The 22,787-nt window shown below is 42.4% G+C and overlaps 1 protein-coding gene across 2 annotated transcripts in view; it reads right to left on the reverse strand.

Moving 5' to 3' along the window:
* The window catches only part of EPHA3 (EPH receptor A3), an 853,417-nt gene that overhangs the window by 210,648 nt on the left and 619,982 nt on the right, over positions 1-22,787 (reverse strand). For both annotated transcript variants that reach the window (XM_085622346.1, XM_085622345.1), the window contains exon 11: positions 7,619-7,804. In XM_085622346.1, the coding sequence (XP_085478472.1) occupies positions 7,619-7,804 (186 nt within the window). The remainder of the gene's footprint in view (positions 1-7,618; positions 7,805-22,787) is intronic.

Below are 22,787 nucleotides of genomic sequence, written 5' to 3' on the forward strand. Positions count from 1 at the left end.
CCCACCGTCCCAGGGAAGTGCAGAGGTGTGATAGAAACTGCTCCTCCCTCTCTCATCCCAAGGGGAGCGTGATGTCCTCCAGCCGGAGTGGCGCCTCTAGGCCAGGGTCGCGCTGGGGCCGGGCGGCCATCTTGGTGCATGAAGTGGGCACGCGGGCCCGGTGTGGCCGAAGGGCGGAAGGCCACGGACGTGGAAGGCTGGGTTGGGTGCGTGCGAGTTCTGATGGGAAGGGTCAGCTAGGCCGTGGGTTTGGGGGCTGGTGTGAGGTGCAGGGTTCATGTCTAGCTATGTTACGAGGGCCGGGTCTAACAAGGAGGATTTGCTGAATGTTCTATCAATGGCCTAAGTGCACACAGAATATTTTATGGCGCTTCTTGTGCTTTAAGTGCATGTCTTTTAGTTATTTTACATAGCGCAAACTAGACCCGAAGATATCAGGTATCAGAGCGCTTTAGATGAGCACCAGTTTCGTTACAGATGGACACATTCATTTTTGTTAGGCATGGGGAGATTAAGTGATTTGCCCAGAATCACAGGATGTTGAGCGTCGTTGCCTAGACTCGAACCGGGTACCCCAGCTTTGAGGTCAACCGCTCTAGCTGTAAAACTACATCCTCTCCCCTGTCTTGACAGTACAGTTGCACGAGACATTCATACATTCAGCCATCAGCTCACAGTTATTCATGTGTACATGTGTTAAGAGGAGCACTGGCACTTTAACGTGCCAGAAGCTCGAAATAACGCTGTTCCTCCTTGGTAAAGGCAGAGCAATCATTTTGCTGGAGGCAAAACAAATAGACCTGTGTAAAACAATGCACCTATTCACATTGCACTTGCATATTTTGAGATATTACATTTTCAGTTGCAGCCTGCCGGTGGACTGACAGTAGAGCGAGCACTCTCCAACAGAAACAAATGATCCAATCGAAGGCATTAGGATCCAAAAACAACATTTTCGCTAATAATTGATGCAATACCCAGTGGACTGTACATTGCACTGTGCTAATGATAATGGCTTTCACTTCAGGCGGAACATGATGCATTGGTAATTCTATTGAATCAGTAAACCTTGGGAAATCTGCTCCCGAGAGAGTTACCAGCAATTGTCTGTTTGCTGTATTGCAGCAATTAGCTTGGAGGTAATTAATTGTTTTGCACAGAGTACTCATTGACGCTTAGTAAGCTTGTGGTAGGATTTATTTAAAGGGATGCTAGCACAGTAACCAAACAATGTCCCTTAGAATGACTTTTTGGAGATGCTCACATGTGTGTGCGCACACGCACCCACACACATGCACACACGCACATTAACTGCAGGAATGTGCATTATTAAACAATCAATCACGAAAAAGCATACACCAGATTTCCTGCCTATTACACAGAACACTGATTTTTGTTGATTTTTGAGATCTTCACTATGGCCACTGCTTCACGAAATATGCATGCATTTAATACAATTAAAAATAACACATGGAATCCTAAAAAGACTGAATTAATATCATGTTAAAGGGATACAGATTGATAACAAAATTTACCCTTGCACCTCATGATGCTGCATTTAACACAAAGGCTCTCTTTCCGAGGTGTGGAGGAAACCCAGACTGGTAATCCTGAATCTGGAAGTACTAATACCACGGGTTATGGTAATTCCTACACGCCAGAATGCTGATGCAGGTTTTCACTTAAGGTATGAGACATAACAGTAGCGATTGTGTATTAGAACTCGTTCCCGCATGTTTTTTCCTCATTTGAAGGCTTTTTCATCACACACATTTCACCAAGTTTTTCCTGGTTACATGTGTGAGGGAAAACAAATCAGGAGTGTGGTGTTCCCGCACACCACATAGTTCTCTCATACAAAGAGGGCATCAGTGTGCTATCCAGCGGCAGCTAGCACAGGTAAGCGTGGTGAGGCGGTGTGGCGGGTGGGGTGCGGCATGGGGAAGTCTACAGACAACTGAATAGGTATTTTTACGCCTTTTCACCCCACCCTGCCCACTGCACTTACCTGTGCCGCCTGGTGCTATCAACAGGTAGCAGACTCCAAGTCAAAAACTCACTCAACAGAGAAGTGCTAGAACAAGTACTCTATCCTTATAATGCGAGACAGAAAAGTGCTACAATTCAAACATCCACCCACATAGGAATGGTATATCTCATTTGCCCTGAGGCAACAAACTCGTAAAGGGAAGACAATGAATGTCTTAATACTGCCCTCACACACTTTGCAGTGAAATGCTTCATCACAGGGCCACATCATACATCCAGGTGCAGACCAACACTCTGGATGGAGAGCAACATTTATTTTGTGAAGAATAGCGGTGAGGGTAGAGAAAATTTGAAGGAACACAAAACTCAACGTAAAAAACGTAACAAAACTTGAAGGAGAAATGTGTTCCCCTCAGAGAAGGGACCAAAAAGTGCAGATACATATCGTTAAAACTCCCTAGAGGTCAGCACTCAATTTTTTATTCCTGTTGACCCCTGAAAGGATTAAAACATAAGAACTGGGATAATCAGGGGAGGTAAAGGCCCCTATATCCCCACTGCAGATACCAACATGTTTCTGCCAATTTTTTGCGCCCAACCAGGTCGCTCTGGCATTCGTCAGGGTGTTGGTCCCTAGTTTTTTAGTCTTCACCCCTAATCGGGTGTTTACCTTCTTACTTAGTACGTAGGACAATGTCCAGTTGTCAAACACTCTGGGAATTTCCAAGAGGGATTATATTTAAGAGTTCACAAGCAATTCTCTGAACTCGGAACCTTTGCGGGACTGTGCTCTTGTAGTCACACTTACTCCAAAGAGGCACCGTCAGTTTTGTCCTCACACCGGTCTTCCGTCGAACAGCAGACTCCAAGTCACATAAGTGGAAGCGTGCTAGGAATGATATTCCCTGGGCATAGCACCACATGAAGCCACGCATACCTTAATGACAGAGGCGAAGAAAGCTCCTGAACCCAAAATCTGAGTGTGAGCCACCCATGCTCATAAGGAAATGCCAATGATAACCACTGGACGGATCTTCCACACCCTTATGAACTGTTTATCTACAATGATATAATTTTATTCTGATAGAGTGATGGGAGGCCCAGATGATCATAACTCCTAACATGGCCAAACTTCTCTGTAGATGATTGTCTGCTTTTAACAACTGGATATCATATGCTGCTATTTATAAACGCTATGGGTTATTGACTGTGGGAATGAGCTTCTTCCAGACAATAACTATGCATTATATGTTAACTTTTTTATTACCTGTAATGCTTTTATTGTGTACTTTTATGGTCTATATCTATAAACCGAATAAAGAAATGAATTGAATTGAATTGAACTGCTCTTCCATCTGAGAAATCCACAAACAAGGCACAGGCACTTAACTAGACTTAAAACAGAGGAAAATAAAAGCTAGAATGAAAGACCACCATGAGCTACATGGCCTCTACCTCCTCTTGCTTTTGTACCTTACGAAATGGAATTTCGTCCTATAGTTTACACTCATCAAACATATTTTAAATATTGTGTTGCTCTCGTAGTTGAACATTTTGTCAAATTAAGGGTGAGGAAGATACTTTATGAACTGGGTGACTACAAGTGTTGGGTCTTGAACGGTAACTCACTGCTCCAAGCACCCATCTCTCACTCTTGTGCTATTTGAGCTCTTGAGGGATTAGCAATAGAAGAGACAAATATAGACATACCACAACTGGGCTCTCCTTACTGCACCACCTCTGCTAAAATGATTCAACACTGTACTGCAGCGGTTCAAATCCGCATGTACCCAAACACCAGAACTGGCGTCCTGTCATCAGCTGTGGGCCCAGAACATGTGTACTGAGTTTGGTTTCTAAAAAGGGTCCGAAACCGAATAAATAAAATGATTGTAGACCAGTTAGTATTTGTAGCTCAAAAGGCGTGAGTTCTGAATAAGCAACTTTAGCTTTCATAGAGATTAAGACTCTCAAAGTAAAGTCACTAGGCCATGTTGCATCCTTCCTACTACGCACTCACCTCTACATGCGAAGCCCAGTGCCGCCATTACGATTCAGAAAAGAGAACCTAAAGAGGGTTACCCAGATGCAGTACAGCCTTAAAAACTCCTTTTCATCCTCTCCCTGGATGAAAAGAGAGTCTGGCAGAAGCAGAAACAATGTTTTTTAAATTGGATGGCAGATGAGGTGTCCCCTTCCCTCCTTAAACTGTGACTAAATGTGACCCTACCCAATGGAGACACCGCTAAAGTCACTTCTCCAGTACTGTATGAGACTAGGCCCTCCATCCTTAGTGAGAGGGGGTCTGCCGTCTCCCACAGAGGGGTTCAGTCAAAGACTTCACCAAGATGAATTAGCTCCTCTAACTTCTCCTCCCAACAAAATACAGGAGACAGTGTTTTAAAAAACACACTACGTGTACCAACACAGGTGCTGCTGTAGACTACACTTGTACAACATACAGACTGGGAGTCAACGTGTGGCCCATTAATACACCTCATCAAATTGTTGACTTATGTGTTTAATCTTTGGGGGCTGGCTGATGAGCAGACAGGCAAGTGACGTGCTACATACTTGTGCCAGTCTGTTAAATGTAGGGGAAAACATTGTTTTAGAACATAGGAATGGCAACAGCTCTATTTAAAATAATGGAGCAGCAGCATGCAATAAACATTGGTATGGGCATGATGCTGTCAACATTTCAATATCCTACTCAACACACTCTGACTCTTCCTCTTCCATACCTCTCACCACGCCATGTGGATTTTGGTGGGGAATGAGAGGGTCAGAGGCTGTATTTGAGGGCACAAATTGAGGCTTCCCCCTCCTCTTGTTGCTCTCCGACACTGGATCCTCAGAAGGAAGGAAAGGCAAACATGCTCAGCTTCTGTCTCATTTGGTTCTGCCACAGCAAGGTAAACAAATGGGCAGAGCCCAAGTAAAATCAGGGCATGAGTGCTGCCCATTTTCACATCTCCTGTTATGTGCACATGCCAGCAACTGTGAGGAAAACCCACAGAAAGAGTGCTGAAACCCACTTAAGCTTCTGAGGTGCAAGGGGTTGTAATTCCCCTGCATCTCCCATGAGGCTGTGCTTTCCAGTTAGGACAATTCTTCCTCATGTGGCAGAATGTTCTAATATTGTAATCAGCTGTGGGAGAAAAAAGCACATATGTCAATATGCCATAGTCTTGGGGAGCTGTCTTGGAGACCCTCAACCACACTTTCTCAACTTGCGGTGTATATTATTTCCACTTGTGTGGTTCGGTGGATAGTGTCATTGGGTTTTTCTCTTGAATGTTTCGTTCACCAAGTGACTTACTGTCCTCCACCAGGAGGGAGACTGTCTGGATGATGACAGTAGTGAGAAGTTAAAATTAACTCCTATTCTGAATTGCAGAATGTATTTTAACAAAGAAAGTGAGGCTAGGGACAAGGTTAAAAGAAAAAAGCAGTGTTGAAGAGGATGAGTTATTGATTCACAACAACTCGTGATTGGGTCTACATGTCTTGGCCGTGAAATGCCCCTACAGGTCTTGTGGCCTTCGTCAGGACCGAAACTGTGGAGGGCCAGAGGTTCTGGACACACTGCTGACAGTGTTGGTAAGTTAACTCACTTACCACTCTTTGTCAATGAGCCCATTCTGCTAGTGACTGACTAATGTTATAGCCGCAGACTTTGGCCCATAACTTAAAGCAGGGTTTGCCATACCCCATGGGACCCGAGAAAAGCTCAGACGGCAGTTAAAGCCTCAAATTGAGCCATCTGAAACAGAACTGCTGCCGCTCTTCCTCACCCAAGTTTTCTAACAGCATTGTCATCTACAGTAGTGGGCTATACCTGCCATTAAAGTCCTACTCCCTTGGTATATGCCTTCATCTCATGCCTATAAAGCTTGAGTAGGCCTTCAATGGGTTGTGTATCTGCTACATGGGTTATATGGATATTTTGTTTAGCTCCATCAAAGAAACTTATTAAAAGAACATAAAGGACTGTGTCAGCTTCTCCTTTTCTGCTCGCAGGATGTACCTGCTCACCTTCCTCTTCCTCCTTCTATATATCTCTCTCCCCAGTCTCCTCTTCCTCAGCTTGAGAATATCAAAACATGGTCTTACTCTTTTCATTTCTTCCTTCCCGTTCCCAAATCAAATGGGTAAAACAAATTAGTTAGAAAAACTCCTTCAAAAACATTGGGTAATGATGATTTTGCTTACACCCTACTGAGGTGCAGGGTAGCTGTGATGCAGCTGCTCTTGGAGGATGACCCCGAGGATGACTGAGTGGATTGACATACGGCAAAGGATAAAATGAAGTGTAGTGGCAACATTAAAGCAAGCTTAGCCTTAGCCTTCCATCCGTTTGAGGTGGGTATATATTGAATACCATAAATTGGGTATTAGTAACATCTGTTATTTACTCTGCTTAGAAATATCAGATGTGCAGTACTTAGAATTGCAGAAAGAATGACAGCAGTGTTGTATTTAGCATTATATACAAACTAGTTGTTAGTTTTTTGAGTAAGATGATGCCCTGCTAACCAGTCAGGTATTTTGCCTCTCAGAAGAGGGGCAGTAGTAGGACAGAAATTACTTGCTCTGCAGGGAGGCCCATTGTGCAATCAGCTCTTGCAAACCACCATGTTTGGGATTTGTATAATATGAAAAGAAAAAAAACCTGGCTTGGCTATAATTTAAAAGAAATTTTAGTATGCAGGATATAGGCACAGGATATAGACACTGTGGCAGTCAAAGAGGTGGCATCCTTTCGTACAAGATCACAAAGAGGTTTGTACTATGCCATTTCTTCTCTTCGTTTTTCCCCTAATATGATCAAATTGGCATAATTTCTAAACAAAATATCATATGAAAATAATAAGTAATAATAACAATAATAATATTTTACTTTCTCCAGCAAATGTACTTACAATGCAAACTATGAAAAAGAAAGTCACACAACAATTTCAAACTTCATGCAACAGAAAGCAGATTTAATAAAATAATAAATAAAGAAAATTATAACCATAAGACACTCAACGTTTTCTTAAAACATCACAAATGATCACTAATAAAAAGAACCATTTCCTTAAAGGTTTCTCTACTGGCCTCTCCAAAAAATGTAAAGGGCACATAGTCAAGTCATTTTTATTACAGCTGTTAAATAGGGCCAACAAGACTGTTCCCGAGGAACAATTAGCCACCTGTGCACATGTTCCATAATTGGCTTCCGTACTTAGTGCATGGTGTGATCATGGTAAGTAAGTAATAGTTTATTAGCATAGTTAATTAAAACCATTGCAATTCATCCTTAATAAGAAATAATAATAAAAAAACACTAATGTGTACACAATACATTATTGGTGTGATCATGGAGAAATTACTTCATCTCGCTATGAATCAGTTGCTACATATCAGAAACATATAGAAATGGGCTGAGCGCCATCATGAAGCCACACATAAATAAGCAGGCATAAAACTTTGCCTACTGATTTACATGTGTTTCTCTCTCTGGCCATGACAATTTAGGAGAGGAAGACGTGTTATCAAGTGCAGAAAGGTATCTCAGTGAGAATTGTAAACTTTAACGAGTAGGGAGTGAGGCCCCCACACTTGCCTTACTTCTAGTGCTTACTTTTAGTAGCAACTCCTTCCAGACGAATGATGTTTGGATGATCAAATTGCCCCATGATGCTGGCTTCACTCAGGAAATCTCTCCTCTGCTTCTCCGTATAACCGGCCTTCAGGGTTTTAATAGCCACACAAATCTCTTTTTTGGAGGGAAGTTTTAAACGACCACTGCACACCTCCCCAAACTCCCCTGTAGGGATAGAAAAACATTATGGTTAACTAAATGCACACAGAAAAAAACCTAAACACTTTAATGAGTACTATTAATCTGGGTAAAGGAAATCCCCTTAATGTGCAATGCTATGAAGAGACAAAAGGGTAGCAAACTCTATGCAAAAAAACAAATTATAAAAGTTTGTGTTATTACTTTTAATAGTACTATACAGAGAATCCTGCAGCGCGAATATAAAAATTTGTATCTAGTTTTTCTATCATAGTATACTTGTAACTACTCTCCTGTAATATAATTTAATTTATGTTACTGGCACCATATTGTTTGTATAAATGTAGATGATTATGAAATGAATGATAATGTTTGTCATTTTTCAAATTATTTTAAAAGGGAGATCTGACTAGGGCAATCCAAAATATGCATTATTTGTCTTTTATCCCAGATGTACTTGTTACCTCCTGAAACGTTTTGAGTTTTTTAAGTCTGCTTCTTCAGGGCATCCATAAAGTCTGTTCACTACATTGGAACTCCTGTCAGCCAGCATTTGAAACCTGCCCTACAGCAAAAGAAAAGGACAGGAATGTACCGTATCTGTCAGATACAGCGCATTCCTGTCCTTTTCCCCTGCGCCGGTGCACGATGGGCTGCCATGCGCCAAACCAGGCACCTTTGCACCATGGTGCAAGGGTGCCAGTGTTGCAGGGATGATTATTTTTGTGCAGTAAGGAAAACCTTCCTGCACAAAAACAATCACAAGAGGCTTTTTCCTCATTCTATGTGTCATGCAGAATACAGCACACATAGAACAAGTATTTGCAATGCAATCGGTCTCGCCTTTGGGACCCTATATGTATTTAGCTATGCAGCACATTAGCCTGGCTGCAGATACATCTATTACTGTTTAACATGGAGGAAAAGTAAGCACCAAACAGTGTGGCACGCCAGGTATGGGAACACACTGAGAGAAATATTGCCTTTCAGCATGAAATGGTATAGTCCACAGCTCTGATTTTAATATAAAATCAGGGACTTTGGTGGTCATATCACTGAAAACACAAGATTTGAAAAAAAATGTATTGTCTACGGGTGCTCATGGAAGACAATTTCTATGGACTGGAATCTAGAGAATGCTAAAGTGATTCTGGTATTTTACTGACCTCTGTGGTCGTTTTCTATCAAGAAAGTTAAATAGAGGCAGTTTCCAGAAACATTTAAAAAAGAAAGTCCCTAAGCAGAAAGCAATTCTGGTATTTTACTGACGTCTACTGGTCATTTTCTATCAATACAGTTAAATAGAGGCAGTTGAACAAAACAAAGTCCCTAAGAGGGAGCAGAAAAGTCCTAGGGCTGATCTCCAGAGCCCACAAAGTACATACACATATAAATATATACTACAATATATACAAGAGGTCTCGAATGCTCGACCTAAAAAGGAAAAACGAGGAGAAATAAAGATATTTCTCCTCGCTGTGCCTCCCTTACACCTCCCCTGGGGAGGCGTACGTTTTTGATGCTGCCTCAGATTTACGATCTCTTATAAATCTAGGGCAGTGTCAAAAAGTCATGGATGTTGCTGGGAACACCACCAGCAATACCCATTGCATGCCCCTTTAACGCAGAAAACTGCATTAAAGGGAACCATATTTAGGAGGCAGTAATAAGCCAAAAAAGTGTGGTTTAGTGCTTAGTGCTGCCTTATAAATATGTAGCAGGCTCCTGCACCATGGAATGCAAAAAAAAAGTGATGTTCCGGCAGCGCAAGGGGCCTGATAAATGAGGGTCAAAGTTTATTTCCATAATAGACTCAGTTGCCCCAGTGAGGACAAGCATATTCTCTCAGGTTCAGGTTCCCATACCCTGTTGCTCCAATACTGGTGAAAGCACAACGTTAGCACTATTTCATTTACTGAATGGTTTCCTCATACAATTTAATGATCATCCTAGACTTTAGTATTATTGGATTTGAAGTCAAAATATATTTTTCTACTTTTAGCCCAATTTATTTTCTGTTTAGTGTGTGCTCGCTAAAAGATTCATGTTCAATATATGTATTGGCTGTAGCCTTAAGAGGGCAACACCTTAATAAATGTCACAGAAAATCTCCACCCCCCAGATAAAATCACAAAGAAACATTCTATAATAATTATTGTTGCTTATTGTTATAGATGCATGACTGAGTATAGAAAACCTTTTTCCTCTAATGTGGATCACCCTTTTACTTGCTTGACTAAATTGAAATTGTGCATAATGATTTCTGCATGCATTGAACAACTCTGGTGGGTTCAAACCTTTCAGCTAAAATCTGCACTTTAATTTATGATCCAGATTGCAAGTCCACTGAGAATCATTCTCTTATGAATCACTAGATAAGGACATCGTGGGAACTTATCATATGCAATTATAAGTGGCACTGCATTTATATAGTGTCAACCTTTATTGTGCTTGCACTCCTGTGCCAACTAACTTATCACATTTGGAAGAAGTAAAAGCCACACCTTATTATTAAAAATTAAATAAAGATTTGCGTAAATGTAATCTCTATAAACACTATTTAGTAGTAACTGAATTTTGAGATACACCTATACCTTCTAACGCCCTATTGTAAACATACACATGATGTTCAAAAGTAGCATTAATGTACAACAGTTTAAAAGAACAACAATGTTCACCTGATGTAACTCCCAAGTAGTTTATTGCCATATGCAGTGAAAATAACTTTACATTGATGCTTCCAAACATCTAGGCTAATGGCAAAGATTATGATAAGATGGTAAACGAAAGCCAGACAACTGGTGAAATGACCTGGTCCAGGTTTGCAAAAAGGGATTTAAGTTCTGATTTAGCCGTAAATTAAGGGTTTCCTCATTCCATCAAACTCTAAGTTTCCCTTGCTCAATTTTGAGTCCAAGGCAGTGCGGGGTTTGCACTTGCGGAGCCTCCATTAGCTCCACCTGTGTAAAGCTTTGACCTGGACTGTCAGGTCACAGCGATAGTCTTCCTGCCCTACTAACGGTAGGGCGAACATCACTCATTCAAACTGCCTGTGTCCATCTCATTAGGCACAGCACACAATGGTAGGAAAAATGAAGAACAGCCCTGTGTGAAGGGATATACCAATCTACACTTTGGGGCTGCCTATTTTTTAATATTGTGAAATCAAGCTCCAACTTTGGGAATTTATTTTCACAATACCAACAAACTTGTTGAGTGGGAACTTCAAACATGGAGCTCATTTGGCAAACCTGCAGTGTCGGTGAAGGGAGTTGTTGGCACAGTGGTGACTCCCTTCCCAGCCCTAAGAGTCCTAATATAAATCAATTGGGGACCTCTCAACTGGGTGGACGGTGCTCCACTTGGATCCTTAGTCTTTGGAAAGACCAGATGCATAGACATCTGATTCCTCAAGAAAGGACTGACGAGGAACAGGGCGAAACCAGAGGTGTTCCATTAGGAGCAACTCTTCCTCATTTTTCCTGAAAAGGAACTAAGGATTCAAATCTCCACTGGATGGACGGTGCTCCACCTGGCTCTAAATGACTCCTTAGTCTTTGAAAAGACCAGATGAATAGACATCTGAGTCCTCAAAAAAGGACTGATGCGGAGCAGGGCAAAACTAGAGGTGTTCCATTAGGGGGAACTCTTCCTCATTTTTCCTGAAAAGGAACTAAGGATTCAAATCTCCACTGGATGGATGGTGCTCCACCTGGCTCTAAATGAATCCTTAGTCTTTGAAAAGACCAGATGCATAGACATCTGAGTCCTCAAAAAAGGACAGACGAGGAACAGGGCGAAACCAGAGGTGCTCCATTAGGAGCAACTCTTCCTCATTTTTCCTGAAAAGAAACTAAGGGTTCAAATCTCCACTGGATGGACGGTGCTCCACCTGGCTCTAAATGGCTCCTTAGTCTTTGAAAGGACCAGATGAATAGACATCTGAGTCCTCAAAAAAGGACTTATGCGGAGCAGGGCGAAACCAGAGGTGTTCCATTAGGAGGAACTCTTCCTCATTTTTCCTGAAAAGGAACTAAGGATTCAAATCTCCACTGGATGGACGGTGCTCCACCTGGCTCTAAATGACTCCTTAGTCTTTGAAAAGACCAGATGAATAGACATCTGAGTCCTCAAAAAAGGACTGATGCGGAGCAGGGCGAAACTAGAGGTGTTCCATTAGGGGGAACTCTTCCTCATTTTTCCTGAAAAGGAACTAAGGATTCAAATCTCCACTGGATGGACGGTGCTCCACCTGGCTCTAAATGACTCCTTAGTCTTTGAAAAGACCAGATGAATAGACATCTGAGTCCTCAAAAAAGGACAGGCGAGTAACAGGCCGAAACCAGAGGTGCTCCATTAGGAGCAACTCTTCCTCATTTTTCCTGAAAAGGAACTAAGGATTCAAATCTCCACTGAATGGGTGTTGCTCCACCTGGCTCTAAATGACTCCTTAGTCTTTGAAAAGACCAGATGAATAGACATCTGAGTCCTCAAAAAAGGACTGATGCGGAGCAGGGCGAAACCAGAGGTGTTCCATTAGGAGGAGCTCTTCCTCATTTTTCCTGAAAAGGAACTAAGGATTCAAATCTCCACTGGATGGATGGTGCTCCACCTGGCTCTAAATGAATCCTTAGTCTTTGAAAAGACCAGATGCATAGACATCTGAGTCCTCAAAAAAGGTCAGACGAGGAACAGGGCGAAACCAGAGGTGCTCCATTAGGAGCAACTCTTCCTCATTTTTCCTGAAAATGAACTAAGGATTCAAATCTCCACTGGATGGGCGTTGCTTCACCTGGCTCTAAATGACTCCTTAGTCTTTGAAAAGACCAGATGAATAGACATCAGAATCCTCAAAAAAGGACTGACGCGGAGCAGGGCGAAACCAGAGGCGTTCCATTAGGAGCAACTCTTCCTCATTTTTCCTGAAAAGGAACTAAGGATTCAAATCTTCACTGGATGGACGGTGCTCCACCTGGCTCTAAATGACTCCTTAGTCTTTGAAAAGACAAGATGAATAGACATCTGAGTCCTCAAAAAAGGACTGATGCGGAGCAGGGCAAAACCAGAGGTGTTCCATTAGGAGCAACTCTTCCTCATTTTTCCTGAAAAGGAACTAAGGATTCAAATCTCCACTGGATGGACGGTGCTCCATCTGGCTCTAAATGACTCCTTAGTCTTTGAAAAGACCAGATGAATAGACATCTGAGTCCTCAAAAAAGGACTGATGCGGAGCAGGGCGAAACCAGTGGTAATCCATTAGGAGCAACTCTTCCTCATTTTTCCTGGAAAGGAACTAAGGATTCAAATCTCCACTGGATGGGCGGTGCTCCACCTGGCTCTAAATGACTCCTTAGTCTTTAAAAAGACCAGATGAATAGACATCCGAGTCCTCAAAAAAGGACTGATGCGGAGCAGGGCGAAACCAGAGGTGTTCCATTAGGAGCAACTCTTCCTCATTTTTCCTGAAAAGGAACTAAGGATTCAAATCTCCACTGGATGGGCGGTGCTCCACCTGGCTCTAAATGACTCCTTAGTCTTTGAAAAGACCAGATGAATAGACATCTGAGTCCTCAAAAAAGGACTGATGCGGAGCAGGGTGAAACCAGAGGTGTTCCATTAGGAGCAACTCTTCCTCATTTTTCCTGAAAAGGAACTAAGGATTCAAATCTCCACTGGATGGGCGGTGCTCCACCTGGCTCTAAATGACTCCTTAGTCTTTGAAAAGACCAGATGAATAGACATCTGAGTCCTCAAAAAAGGTCAGACGAGGAACAGGGCGAAACCAGAGGTGCTCCATTAGGAGCAACTCTTCCTCATTTTTCCTGAAAATGAACTAAGGATTCAAATCTCCACTGGATGGGCGTTGCTTCACCTGGCTCTAAATGACTCCTTAGTCTTTGAAAAGACCAGATGAATAGACATCAGAATCCTCAAAAAAGGACTGACGCGGAGCAGGGCGAAACCAGAGGCGTTCCATTAGGAGCAACTCTTCCTCATTTTTCCTGAAAAGGAACTAAGGATTCAAATCTTCACTGGATGGACGGTGCTCCACCTGGCTCTAAATGACTCCTTAGTCTTTGAAAAGACAAGATGAATAGACATCTGAGTCCTCAAAAAAGGACTGATGCGGAGCAGGGCAAAACCAGAGGTGTTCCATTAGGAGCAACTCTTCCTCATTTTTCCTGAAAAGGAACTAAGGATTCAAATCTCCACTGGATGGACGGTGCTCCATCTGGCTCTAAATGACTCCTTAGTCTTTGAAAAGACCAGATGAATAGACATCTGAGTCCTCAAAAAAGGACTGATGCGGAGCAGGGCGAAACCAGTGGTAATCCATTAGGAGCAACTCTTCCTCATTTTTCCTGGAAAGGAACTAAGGATTCAAATCTCCACTGGATGGGCGGTGCTCCACCTGGCTCTAAATGACTCCTTAGTCTTTAAAAAGACCAGATGAATAGACATCCGAGTCCTCAAAAAAGGACTGATGCGGAGCAGGGCGAAACCAGAGGTGTTCCATTAGGAGCAACTCTTCCTCATTTTTCCTGAAAAGGAACTAAGGATTCAAATCTCCACTGGATGGGCGGTGCTCCACCTGGCTCTAAATGACTCCTTAGTCTTTGAAAAGACCAGATGAATAGACATCTGAGTCCTCAAAAAAGGACTGATGCGGAGCAGGGTGAAACCAGAGGTGTTCCATTAGGAGCAACTCTTCCTCATTTTTCCTGAAAAGGAACTAAGGATTCAAATCTCCACTGGATGGGCGGTGCTCCACCTGGCTCTAAATGACTCCTTAGTCTTTGAAAAGACCAGATGAATAGACATCTGAGTCCTCAAAAAAGGACTGATGCAGAGCAGGGCGAAACCAGAAGTGCTCCATTAGGAGCAACTCTTCCTCATTTTTCCTGAAAAGGAACTAAGGATTCAAATCTCCACTGGATGGACGGTTCTCCACCTGGCTCTAAATGACTCCTTAGTCTTTGAAAAGACCAGATGAATAGACATCTGAGTCCTCAAGAAAGGACTGATGCGGAGCAGGGCGAAACCAGATGTGTTCCATTAGGAGGAACTCTTCCTGATTTTGCCTGAAAAGGAACTAAGGATTCAAATCTCCACTGGATGGACGGTGCTCCACCTGGCTCTAAATTACTCCTTAGTCTTTGAAAAGACCAGATGAATAGACATCTGATTCCTCAAAAAAGGACTGATGCGGAGCAGGGCGAAACCAGAGGTGTTCCATTAGGAGGAACTCTTCCTCATTTTTCCTGAAAAGGAACTAAGGATTCAAATCTCCGCTGCTTTCATCCTGTTCCTCGGATCAGAAACAAAGGAACTGTTTTGAAGTTTACATTTTTCCGATACCCCTTTGTTGCCCTTCCTCTGTCACTCGTGAATTATTTCTTCAACAAAAGTCATTTTTTTATTTACTGCTACATGTCACTTAGATCAGAAACATGGGTGTTAGTCTAGTTCTGAGTTACCTGGACCCAAAGGTATACCACTAGGCCGGATAGCATTGGTACGTCAAAGAATGCCTATCTCAATTGCAAATTTTCAGGTTTGCCAGGCTGGTACTTTCTTCCATGAATAGTTACTTTCTTATTCTATGTACAGAAGAAACGTTTGCTAAAAACAGTGATACATTTTAATGATTAGATGCAAAGTTATCAGGCTTCCTTGTGGTGTGATGTAGAGTGTTTTTGGTGTAACGTCACAGCCTGGACTAGTTATCATCTCAAAAGGGTTCGGACTAATCCAATCCTTAGAAGTCTCATTAACAAGTTTCTTCTTTGTGTAATTAAAGGAAATTAGTAAAATATTTATTAAAACATAAACATCAGTTTTACAGAAACAGCTACAAGAACTGGATATACCATAAAACTAATATTCAATGTAGGAGAATATCAATAGTAAAAATAAACGGTGCTGACCATGCCCAATATAAGGAAAATTACTGGACACTAAAAGAACCAGACAACAATGAATATATTTAGGCAACAGCTTTGGGAAGTAGAATCTGCAGAAGCTGGATTGTCTGGCTCTCCCACTATGCGGAATATCAATAGTTGGGAATGGTGAATTCTGTCAATTTCTAACAGTATTACAATAATTATTCAGAGGAAAATTTCTCTGAATCAGGCACTTAAATTTCAGAAATCTAAGGCTAGGCACAGAAGTATTTTCCTTAAAAATACCACAGAGTTCTGCTTCCACTGCAAAAATACTTCATATTTGTTCTCAATTAAAGCATATTACATCTGATTGTATATGTGAAGTCATGTTTTCATCTATCGATTTCTAATTTAGACTGAAAAACATAAATAGTGGTCATTGCCCAGAAAGTGTCACACGACAGAAAAAGAAAAAAAACAAAAAACAAAACCTCAGCCAAGACCCAGTATTGAGTTGTATAGGAATAGTAAAACACCGTGGGCCTTATCTACAGCAAAATATCACAGCGTAGTGCTGCAAGCCATGTGGCTGCTCCACGCTGTGTTACTTTAGAAGCAAAGGGAAGCGGCATATCTTCAAAGATATGACGGATCCCTTTGCTCTACCCTGCGCTGGCACACAATGGGCTGCCATGGGCCAATGCAGGCACCCTTGCACCATGATGCAAGGGTGATTGTGTTGCGGGGATGATTGTTTATGTGCAGGAAAGGACACCTTCCTACACAAAAACAATCAAAAGAGGAAAAAACGAGGAGAAATGAAAATATTTCTCCTTGTTGACCCTCTCTACGCCTCCAGGCGTAGCATTCTGATGCATTTCCAGGTTTACAATTTCAGGTAAATCAGGAAATGTCGCAGAAGCCATGGCTGTTACGTGGGTACACCCACAGCAACACCCATTGCACGCCCCTTTCACACATTGTGCTGCGTGTAAAGGGGCCGTATTTAGAAGGAAGCAAAAAGCCACGCAGGGTGGCTTTACGTGTCCTTGTAAACATGGGGCAGCAAGATGCACCGCCACTGCATCACAAAAAGTGACGCACCAGCGGTGCAAGGGGCTTATAAATAAGCCCCCAAATCTCCCAGATGCCTTGATACAGTCAGACTTAGTGCATAAAAACTAGCATATGGCTTAGAAATCACCACAGAATGTAAAATGATATATATTTAAAAAAAGTTTAATTTCAAATGATAGTGGGTGAAGTGATGTAGAACCCTGCAACCCATCCAGGGCTTGGGGAACTCCTCCAACACACTGACTAGGCTTAACACATTAATACGAATGAAGGGTGGCATTCTAAGGACCCGTGTCCATGTGTTACATGTCAGTGCCACCATTTTACTTTACAACTCTGGTTAAGAATTGTTTAGAATTAAATCTCTAAAGACATCTAGGTTCATTTCCTAGTTCAATCAATGAAACGGGCGTGCCAAAACATAGCGCTACATACTTGCAGTCCACGTGCTGCCCAACACATCTTTCAAATGTTATCACGATTAGACTGCACTGTTTTGGTCTGAGCGATACAGTACATACACAAATCAAGCCAGAAAACCTCCCAGTTCATCCCCCACAATCTTAACTGAGATAAAGGTGTCAGCTGAGCTCAACCGGAGCCACTTTTGAGAGGGAGGTACAGAGCTGAAACAAAAACAGCTATAATTCTTGGGAAATGAAGGGTACTTCATTTGTTTATACTTCCTCGAGTTACTCTTGCCAGTTCTTGCAGCTACTGTTCTGTTTGGTTTCCAGCAGGGGAGTCTGTGTTTAAGGCTTTGGTGGCCTCTGTGGTTAACCAATTTAATCACTCATTGCTAACTCCACTCTGGGAAGTGTGCTACTGCTCAGAGCTTCTTTCGGGCTAGCTTTAAAAGGGGAGACAGATTGTTGGTAGTGAATGTTTGTCGTGATAACATCTTTGCATATACATATGTACAACAGTATATATGTCGTCAGGAAATCTGCTTTACAACTGCAATCAAAACGATCACCAGGAGGAACGAGTTTTATACTGCACAATCTGAAAATAGTGTGCCAGTGTGGGGGAATCCCGAACTACAAGTGGTTGCTCCAGACCTTGGCACACATGGCTGATTTTTTTTAACCTTCTCCACGGTGGTGCAAATAATATTATATTTACAAGGTAATAGTTATTGTATATTAGAGTACTTGCATTGCAAGTGAACACAGAAGGCCCAATTATGCCCCCGTTCTCCATACTGAGCCCTGACGGCCCGTGTAGGGCGTTTTACCAGGGCGGTGACGTGGGGCAGAGGAGGGGCAGGGTGGGGGGTTGCAAAATGCGGCATACGGCCGATTGCAGGTATGTTACGAAAATAATAAATTTAAAAAAACACTCTCCTAGTTTTTTTTTCTCTGCTTTTTGTGCAACTCGAGATCTCTGTCCAGCAAAATGCCCAACGTCATCCTTTTACATAGCGGATTCGAGTCCCATATCGAATCTGTAGAGTTAAAGCGCCTCCGAAGACGCAAATAAAAAGCGATGTTCTGTTCTCTCCAAGAAGGTGGATGTCTTTCTTTCTGCTGACTCCTTGATTGTGGAGCTCCCTGTCTTCAGGGCTCCACAACACTCCTTCTTATATTTTGTCCAGGAATAAACTCAAATTGTTCCTCTTTTAAAATATGAGTGTTTGAGAGGAATGGTGAGTCAGTGGGTGAATCCGAGAATGCATTAATTGTTGGAAGAAAGGACAGATAAGTGACTGCATGGATGAGTAAGTGAGTGAGTGTTTGGATAAGTGCATGAATGGTTTGATTGGGTAGTGAGTGAAATGACAGATGGCTACAAGAAAGGACAAGGTGAATGTATGGTTCAACAGTTGCATAGACGCATTGTAATGTAATGTAACAGTTTTTTTAAGGGACAGTGCATGAGTGATTCATTAATCCATGCACTAACTCAATCATCCATTCATCCCCCCTGCGCTTTCTCACCCATTCTCCTTTGTACTCCTGCATTCATCAGTACACTGAATCTTTCCCACATCCATCCACTTACCCACCCAAATAGACACCAACTAATTGGCCAATCAGCAGACCCTACCATATATCTCTAGTATATGGTGATTAGACTTTCTACTAGTTCCCTGTCTCCTAACTGTATCTATGTCTCACATAGATACAGTTAGGAGACATAGTAAACTAATAAAAGAGTAAAATATTTCATAGGATGAATTATTAGATTTTCTTTTCGTTGGTGACTTCCAGGAGCCAGTCAGGTTTCTGGTAGTGACATATTAGAACCCCCGCGGAATTTGGGTACACGTTTTACCACTGTTGAAGTAGGAAGAGATGACAGTGGACTTATTGGCATTAAAAGTGTTTATCATATCCTGTATGATAGGAACAGTACACTGTATTCTTAATTCTAAAATCCGTTCCGGGGATGATGCGTATAATGAGAGCAAGGATGCAGCACCAGTTGCCTCCCTAATAGGCTGTATGCTATCAGTGGGGAATGGCTACACTGGGGGCTTGGTACCTTCAAACTAGTTGTGATGACATCTGGGATTGAACCTTGTATGATCTTTAGTATAATCACCCAAAGACCATAGGGCTTTGCAATGGAAGGACAATTCCTGCACTTGGGGATACATGTAACTATAGGACTATGGTTGAGAGGAAGTACCTTAAACCTGAAGACTATTTCTCTGGCACCATCAGCCATGGGCTCGGGCCAGCAGCAATGACACAGAGTACCGGCTTTCCAGAGAAGCGATAGTGATGAATGTCATGATGGCCATGATTGATGTAGGGGTGAAAGAGAAGTACGATGCTGGATGCCTGCTGGGTAATGATCTGATTGGAACTACGGTAGTTCCAGGACTAGAGGCCTACATAGGCCAGATCACCTCAGCTGTGCTCTCCTGCGCTCATTCCGCATGGCAGCATTCAGACAAAGCTGGTCCCTATCCATCAGCAGAGATGTCAAGAGGAGTTAGTAACAGACAAACTAAGGTTGGCTGTGAGGTGACACTGGCAGTTGATTTCGTTACTTCTCCTCTCAGAAAGAGTACAACTCTGAGACAGATGGTGTGTTGGCCCATGATACTGCCAGACAGGTCACTTTCTGGCCTTATAGCACATGATTCACCAGACACTGGAAATTGGAAGGCACATTCTTCAACCAGAAAGGCGTTCCCCTCTGACATCCCCCTACTTCCCTGATCCAGTTGTGCCACCCAAGCAGATTTGTATAGTGAATATCAGGGCCTGCTCTACATTCCGTTTGCGACCCCTTCACAGGGCACAACTGACTCCAAACCATCTTCTACCTCATTCTTCAGGTGAAAGTTTATGGCTAGGACATTCTTTGGAAACCTGCCCAATGCCCTTAATTCTAGATGTTGTCAAAAACAGAACAAGGTGCTGAAATCCATATTCTTGTCGGGCAGCCATGTAGAAGAAGGGGCCACAAATGCAATGGTTTTGTGCCACAGTGCTCGTAAAAAAAAGAAGTATTACCCACTGTAGTTAAATGATCTTTGAGCTCCAGGGCTGGGATCCTAGATGGCCAGCCTCTTTGATACGCCTAGGAAGAGCCAGGCCACAATCAATCAGTTGGACCACAACACCTCTCAACTACAAAGCTCAGAGGCCAAAAAGAACGAGCTCCCCAAAGTCTTGGAGCAAGGCAGAGGAGCTAGCCAAATCTTACAACCGGGAACTTGTCAAAAACAATCCCTCATCTATGATCCAGGTTATCGCATGACTAGGTAGAAATAACACACCAACGACCATGACCAGGTGACCACTACATCTCACCAATATCCCCCTGACCTCCGCCCCTCAAGATCCTAAGATGCTCTAAACTACACTTTAACCCTAGATGGTTCCGTCAAATCTCTAAGAATCCCACTGGACTCCAAACTGATCATGAAAGATTATATAAAGAACAATGCGAAGAATGCCTTCTGCAACATGAAACATCTGAGCAACATTAAACCCTACCTGCCGCTGAATAATCTTAAAATCATCATACAAGCTTTGGTGCTGCCCAGATCAAACTACAGGAACACCACTCTCACAGGCAAGGCAAAAGTCCTTCTTGCACCCCTGAGATTCACTCTCAACGAAGCAGCCGGGATGGTCAAAGGAATCAAAATATATGACCACATCTCCCCTGCCCTGAAAGATCTAAAGTGGCTCCCAAATGAAGCTCGCTGTAGCTTCAGAGCTGTTTGTCTAACTCACAAAGGCCTTCACTCTGGGAAACCAGCCTACCTTGCCTCTAAACTTCAAAAGGCAGGCCAAACAAGAAAACTAAGAAGCTCAATCACCCTACTTCTCATTCCTCCTAAAGCCCAAAAACAAAAATCCCTGACATGCTCCTTTTCAAGCAATGCCCCTGAAATTTGGATTCCATTCCAGTACATATCAGGAAGACCCCCTCCATCTTGAGCTTCAAGAGACAGCTAAATGATCTCCTCCTCAACTAACATCTTAACTAGCCGGACATCCGCCGCCCACAAGTCCAATTCACCTTCCATGTTAATTTTTCTTTCTAACTCGTGCTTATACTCTGATATGTTTTGATTCAATTTAGCTACAATGATAATATGGGTGATCTGCTATGAACCTGTATTGACACAAAGCACTCGAATACCCTTGGGTCTTGCCAGCGCTATATTAAACTCACAATTAAATAATAAATAAATCAGACTTAGAAAAGCCACACACTTTATGAAGTGCTGTTGACTCTTTCTTTGATGAGGAGTACTAGAGGTTCCCTGCAAGAGCAGAACGAATTCCAGAAATGGAGAGTGCGGCCTAGCTACCCATGAAACAAGGAAACTGTGTGAAGGGATTCTATGCATACTTATTTTGGGTTCTATGCAGCAACTAATGCTACAGAACATAGCGGGATGATTGCCATTGCATCCAATGTGGCCAGCTACTCCTGTCCGTGAACCGTTTACTGTCTGCCTGCTAGTGGCCGCTACAGCCTTGAGTTCACTTGGCTCATCTTTGGAAGCTTGGATTGCCAGTGCAGCCTAAGAAACTTGAGTGTACAGACCACATTTAAATACATGTGGTGGGTACCACGATATTGTATTAAAACCCTAGCTCATGCTGCCTATCCCACAGTCTGCGACCCGCTGGGCAAGTTTAAAAAAGATGAGCAATTTAGTTAAACTGCAACTGAGACTGCTTGCTGTGATTAAAGTTTTATCTCTTGCTGGACATTCCTAATTGTTTCTCACTTTTGCGCATCACATGCAAATTGTGTGCTTTTTTATCAATGGCAATGGGGGTACTCAACACCTCTAGGCAAAATAGAGTGAAAGGGCAGGATTAAGGGGAACCAGAAGCAGTATTTTCGTTTGTTTGCAGTCTCAAAATAGACAATTATCACATATCGAATAATTAGGCCTTCTAGTTTATGGATTTTTTATTTTGACATTTCCATCTGTATTTATCCATATTTATTTTTGGCCTTATTATCTGTATTTCTCCATATTTATTTTGGGTTTTGTGAATAAATGAAGTTAAAAAAGGATATATTTCCACACTTATTTAACTGATAAATGCACACTCATACTTTGATGCCTGCTGCGATTTAGCAAATCAAGCAGCTAAGTATAACATAACAATACACCCACAGGTAAATGTCAGCATTATACTAAAAAAGTGTACGTTGACATATCCTTTTTTATTTAAGGAAATGTCATCCTGCATTTGACTCCCCAAAATTGTCTGTGCTCACGCTGAGTTTGGGGGCAGTTCATGGAAGGATTATGACAGGGTCTTTAGGAGAAAAAAGGTTAGCTGCAAGTCAGTGTACTGGTATCAGACCGATGTTAATGCATGGCTTTGCAACCTGATGGACATGAAATCAGAGGCCAGCTCATATCAGCCCTTTTGGTCAAGATCTGAGGGCCATGGGGGGTTGTGAAATGAGGGGTGCATGCTGGGCCTATAACAAAACATTTTGCACAGGATCGCCTGAGACTTGTACATTTAAATACAATTGCTCCTTATGTGGCATGCCATCACACACTGAATTCAAATACTTCAAAAAAGAAAGGGAGAGAGAAG

This window comes from Triturus cristatus, chromosome 8 (assembly GCF_964204655.1).
Source record: "Triturus cristatus chromosome 8, aTriCri1.1, whole genome shotgun sequence".
Classification (NCBI taxonomy): domain Eukaryota; kingdom Metazoa; phylum Chordata; class Amphibia; order Caudata; family Salamandridae; genus Triturus; species Triturus cristatus.